This window comes from Triturus cristatus, chromosome 11 (genome assembly GCF_964204655.1).
Source record: "Triturus cristatus chromosome 11, aTriCri1.1, whole genome shotgun sequence".
Lineage (NCBI taxonomy): Eukaryota > Metazoa > Chordata > Amphibia > Caudata > Salamandridae > Triturus > Triturus cristatus.
In genome coordinates this window covers 105,900,732-105,907,099 of record NC_140594.1, presented here as the reverse complement: position 1 = coordinate 105,907,099, position 6,368 = coordinate 105,900,732, and the positions used below count along the sequence as shown (strand labels likewise).

At 39.6% G+C, this 6,368-nt stretch overlaps 1 protein-coding gene across 2 annotated transcripts in view; it reads right to left on the bottom strand.

The window, feature by feature from the left end:
* Positions 1-234: 234 nt before the first annotated feature.
* LOC146783427 (glutathione S-transferase theta-1-like) overlaps positions 235-6,368 on the bottom strand; it is a 38,776-nt gene continuing 32,642 nt past the window's right edge. The window contains exon 5 of one of the 2 annotated variants that reach the window (XM_085633375.1): positions 235-3,601. In XM_085633375.1, coding sequence (XP_085489501.1) covers positions 3,401-3,601 — 201 coding nt within the window. In that variant the 3' untranslated portion in view covers positions 235-3,400. The other variant, XM_085633376.1, reaches the window with a different exon arrangement.

The window sequence follows — 6,368 nt, the reverse complement described above, 5'->3', positions numbered from 1 at the left end:
TTTGTTTCAATCTCTCGCTACTATTATAGTACAAGAGAGTGCTCTGAAGCAGCCAAAAGATATCAATTGAGAGCTGTGTAAACCACCTAACTAAATATATTTGTTAATCAGTCCGCATGGACATGTTAAGACAAAAGTTAAAGCAGTAAGTATAATGTTATTATGTTTGAGAACTTATAAATCATTAAATAACATGACCAACAATGTTTTAAATAAACCACAATCACAAAGGGCTGTGACTGTAAAGCCTATGAGACCTTTATTATTCAAAGTTGCAGCTGGACACAAATTCATTGCGATATATTTTCATTACAATTCAGATTATACACAAATACATAGCATACAATTTTCAAGACAAAAGTAAAAAATATACCACAACCCAAAAAAATAACACAATCAAGAAAAAAACAACGTGCTTGATTCAATAGCTAGGCGGAATATCTTGCCACAGTTTTATAGCGCTAAAGAATCGCAATAGAGCCAAGTGATTCAAAACGTAAAGAAGAACAGCTCAAATCATTTTACATGAAAAGATATACATCATTTTTATTCAAAATCTTCAATGTTTAATATGACATTCAAAGTAAACATAAAACTCAAGTGTATACAGTGTCTCGCAGGGTACAAACATAGCAATATCACAACTAATAAAGATGCCCACTCGTTCTGAAAAAATTGAAAACCTACCCCCCAAAAACGACCATCATACCATCCCTCATAATACATGCATAACATTCAAACCGCAAGTTTTGAAGACCAAGGTAACGATCCCTTTTCCTATATACTCATGGACACTTGTCAAGTAAACATTACACGGATGTCATACGTTCCATATTTCATAATGGGACACTAAACTCCAAACAAATTTAATTGCTTAAGTATTCTGTCCCTTGAATTCCAATCCTAGGTGTGTGCCTGAAAATGTCAGAAAATCCTGTTCAAATAATACTAAATGAAATCCCAGAGATCGGAGTCATCAGAGTTTCAAAACAATTCAGAACAATTTCACAACCTTCTTTCCCAGTGGTCCAACTCCTGCGAAGTTAGCACTGTAGAGCCTGCGACAAGTATGGCATCGCATCACTTCTCGGTAAACCAGGTGTGGATTTCATATAGTCTCCATTGTAGAGTGTGATCAGAGTTTGTGGAGATGTGCAGTCAGTAGGATAAGTACATCAGTTTTAACAAGTTGTAAGTTCTATATAGGAGTGTGACCACAAGACTGTACCAAATTGCTTATGTATTTCTTTGATTGGTACCTGATCATTGCCCAGCAAACTTATGTGTACTTCCAAATGGAGCAAAGAGATGAACAGGGCGGATCTAATCTCAAAGCAGTGGATGTACAGAGCAGTCCACTTCATATACTATAACCGTCCTCAGAGTGAAAGACTTGCCTATGTTAGATCTCCATTGCCGCGCAAATCCTTCTGCTCCCACAGACATTGCAACTAAAGGGAGTTGCAGGTAATTCCTACAATTAATCAGGGGATGCTGTATTTGTAGCAGAACAAATGCCAATAACACCTGGAAATCTGTTAAAGAAGCAAGGATGGGAGTGTTTAATAAATGGCTAACATTTTAGTATGTTGGTTTGTGGAACAACCGAATATAAAGTAGGAGAATTATAATGCTTTAACCACCAACAAGAGGTTTGGTTTCTACCAAACTAGATTTCATTCAGTGGAATGTTGAATGGGAGCAATGGAGGTTCTTTTAAGACCATTCTCTAATTTAGTGTACAACTGTTTTCCACAATGGGTCATTAGTATTTTAATTATTTTAATAAATGTTAATGATGAGTTTGTAGCACATTATATTAGCAGATAAGAAAACGTTGGTAGAGGCAGATGAATCCCACAGTTTGGTCAATGAGGAGAAAAGATTTAAATAAAAATACAAATCTTTGGTGGAAACCAGACGAAAACACTGTATTCTAGAAAAAGCTCAAAGCAATAATAACAGACATTGAGAATAGAAAAGGGATACTACTGAGGACATTTTAAACCTCTGTGAACCTAACAATGGAATTCAGGAAAGAATGACAAACTCCAATATTATTGGTAAATTACGGGCTTAAAGTTTCCAGGAAACGGTTGGAGATTTTTTCCAGCCAAGGAATGAAGTAACTCCTCTTCCTGGATGGAAAGGGCAATGCATCACCTCCAGATTTGTTGGGGACGGAGGGGAACAACGTTTTTCGCAGGGAAATGTTGTTTTCCCCAAGGAGAATGAAACATGAAAATAACTCTGTGCATTTACATAGGAGGCTACAAGGCTCTTTTCCTTTGCACCGATTTCTTCACTATGTAGAACTCTGTGCAACAGGAATAGGAGCCTGTGGGATTTTGGCATGATATTTCCAGTGGGGTGTCTGTAAATCAGCACCTGGCAGAGCTTTCCAGATGTTTTCCTGAAAACGTTGGTGCATCATTTGAGTCAGTGGTTTGTGGTGCTTGGCACCGGCACTTACTTGCCAGCACTGGCTCTGATGACAGTCCACAAGTGGTTAGCGCTATCTGTCTAATTTGAGATGAAAACAACAAGAGCTTTAATAAGTACATATATATTAAAATTATTAATACCTGCAGCTCACGCCATTATTATAGGTTTGGGTGGCCTTTAATCGTCTGAATTGTCACACTTTTAGGAGTGCAATAGTCAGTAGTTGTGTTGGTATTGTCATTTGCAACGCTGACAGGGCAATGGGTGGTACAGGCTGCAATGGCGTTCCAGGAAGGGTCCTGTCATTTTACTTTTATTTTTTTAACAAATTAAACTCCAAGATTGTCCTGGATCACAAATTGGCCACAATTAAGAAAATCACAAGCGTTTGTCCCTACAACATTGGGTCATGTTGCCAGTGCTAGGCTTTATCTTAGCCAAAAAACTAATCTTGTGAGCTTGGCTGACATCAGTTTCTCCAATTGCTATCATATGCAAGGTTCCTTTAAAGGAAAGTTCAGGACTGGAACCATGATGTGTACCAGTGACGCGGATTTGCACCCCATATAATTACTAGAAAGAAGGACGGAGGATAGGAGGAGTTAGTACATCATCAAACAGGATTGTACCTTCTCAGAAGTACGAGCTTGGAGGAATAAAGTGCTGGAGAAACCCCTTGTGCCTAGATCATTTAGAACTCTGTCCCAGGCTGAGGCCTCCAATGAAAGGCCTTCTTACTGGGTCTTACCAAGGGTGCTAGCCCTTTGAATTGAAGGTGTTCCTGTGTGACTGACAGATAGAACCATGGATTACAATTGACTACTGCAAGGTTTGTAACAACCTGAGCCTTTTTGGAATGCCACAGTGTTGGCCGGATGTTTGTTATTGTTATAATCGTCATAGCCGGATACTGGTGTTGACTTGGTTGACCTCTTCTTTGAGGACCTCAACATTTTCACTTGTACAGGAAAGACAACTTGGCTTTCAATGCCGCAGCCGTGGGTGGATTTATGGGTTCCCTTGCCTTTGTCATGAAATTCATTACGTTCTTGTGCGCCTCCTGGAAGAGCTCGGTTCCCAGGGCCTCCTCCATCCGCCCACGCCATGCCTCCAGCATTGGGCGGTCTTTGAAGATGTCAAAGCCAAGTGCAAAAGGCTGCATGAAAAACAAGAGGGTATGAGCTCTGGTTCAGTTCTGCATGGATTGAGCACTTGCTGTCCAAATCTGTGCATAACCTTGAAAAGAATGGTCCAAAATCTGCTGGGTTTCTCTCGGACTGTCATATTGCTGAGGGTGATAAAGTGAGTGCCCCTGGGATAACAATAATATCCAATATTTAAGTGCTTATGTACAACAGTATGTGAGATCTACTGTGTAAAGATCAACAACTACAAATTATTGTTTTATTATTTTTATTACCAATACAATAATCCCTTGCCCTGATTGTAGGCAATATAGACTAGTTTGATTTGGTAGAAATAGGCTTTGCCGTCAGCCAGAATAACCTCGATCCCCTCCTCAAATGTTTTCAATCTGTCCTGAATTCATAGTTATTTACATTTCAAGTTCATTAAAGGTTGTAGGAAAACTATGTAAACATTTTAAGAAAGAATCTTTAAACTTCAACAAACTGTATCATACATTACAAAATTATAACAAATCTATGCACGCAAAACTAAATATTGTTCAAATATAATAAGAATAATAAAGCATTTTATAAAGCTCATGGTTACACCTAAACAGTGTGTCCCAGCGCTGAGACCTAACCTGACCAGAAAGAGGAGGTTAACAGGGAAAGCAAACCGTTAGACAGTGACATCTGACCTAAACAACCAAGTTTTGAGTCCTTTATGAAAAGTAAATTCTGCTGGTTCAGCTCTCGGGTTCATTGGGAGGGAGTTCCAAATTAAAGCAGCCAAATGGCTAAAGAACCAATCCCGTAACCTAACTCTCTGCACCTGCGGTACCATCACTAAGTTGGCCCTGGCGGATCTAATATTAAGTGACGGAATGTAAGGCTTAACCATACATCGTAAGTACTTAGGGCCATTGCCCATTAATATTTTGTTGCAGTAGCACATAGCCTTACAGATGATTCTCTTTTCCACTACAAGCCAAAGGAGAGAATCCAGGGTGCTCGAGATCGCAGACCTTCTGGGAAGATTCAGAAGTAAGCGAGCTGCTGCATTTTGTAACCGTTTGAGTTTCTTCAGGCTTCCCTTTGCAGCCCCAAGATATCGGACATTGCAGTAATCTATTTGGGAGGTTACTAAAGCATGCACAATGGTTTTCCTGGCCGCAATGGGGAGCATGTCCAGGGTCTTCCTCAAGATCCTTAGAGTCCAGATGCATGTTCCCACTACACTATTTATTTGGTTCTCAAATGTCAGTTTGGGATCGAACCATACTCCCAAGATTTAGGTTTTAGAATTGGGGACTGGGTCTGACCCAGGACCTTCGGCCACCAAGCCGATGTCCAGACAGAAGGAGATTTGCCAACTATCAGTACCCCTGTTTTGTTGCCGTTCAGTTTAAGACAGCTGTTTGTCATCCAGGAGGCTAATTCTTCCAGGCACAGGGAAAACTGGGATGTAGCCGTAACCTCGTCCTGAGAAAGTGTGACAATCAGCTGCGTATGACACAATTTTCACATTGTGCCTTCTAACTCTAGAACTTCTAACTAAAAATGAAACTATTTTTTTTAAACAATATTGTTAACTTGGGCTGACTTTAAAATGTCCAGTTAATACTTTTCCTCTAAAGAATTCGGGGACAATAGGCTCAAACCCTAAAAAGAAGGAACATGACATTAAAACAATACTTGCATGAGACTCAGCTTCTCTTTCACACAAACGACAAATCAGTCATAGCCCTGAAGCAGCCCCTATAGGGAATGATCCAATTTGCCTCTTCTGGTATCCACTTCAGTGCAGAAAATGTGCAGGCATTATCTTGCAGTTGTCCATAGACCTAGATTGCTGCAAGACTGCTGGGTGCCTATCTTGTCATGCTCAGCTCATGGTTCAAAAGACTGTCCTATTCTGATTTGCTGTCCAGCTCAAACTGCTGCTTCCGAGATCTCAATCCAATAAAACTCAATAGCATAGCTATACAACTATCCATACTAGTGGCAATAAAATCCTTACCTCAGTTGCCTAGCTCTAAATACTAATTGCAATAAAATCCTTACCCCAGTTGCCTAGCTCTAAATACCAATTGCAATAAAATCCTTACCCCAGTTGCCTAGATACCTTTCAGGTCACAGTTGGAATTACACATGAAAAATCACTAGGTTCAACACCTCTTGTGTGTTTATCTCTGCTACTTCTTGCCTCCTTATTTAAAAAAAGAACAAAAAAAAAAGAACAGACCAGTCTGCTTTCCAGCTCATTATAGAGAAATAGGTGCCAGATGTACCAAGCATTTAACAGTATCAAACACTCCAGTTCAGCGTTTGGAACCGTTAAAAAGCTTTTTCCTATGTATTAATTTCATTTAGAGAGTCGGAATAGTAGGATTCTGAATGGATACCAATTCGGTATCTGGAAGGGGCATATTGTAGGTGTACTTTACAAATATCGAATCAATATCTTATGTATCAATGTTTTGTGACTGAAATCTGGTTGGAAAACTTTGAAAATGTACAGACTCAAAGGAGGTAGCAATGCATTTACAGAAGCGAAGGGGTCCCCTTTGAACATTTCCCTTTTGTGAATGTTAAAAAAAGTTTGTTTAAGAATAGGCAGTGGTTTTGGGGATCACTGAAAACCTTCAATTTCTAAATGAAATACCCAATTTCCTTTAAGAAAAACAAGCTGCATTTAAAACAAAATTGCATTATTGAAAAGCAGTCACAGGCATGGCAGTCTGCTGGCCCCAGCAGGCCACCATCTCTGATTGGACCTCAATTCTTAGTGCGTTC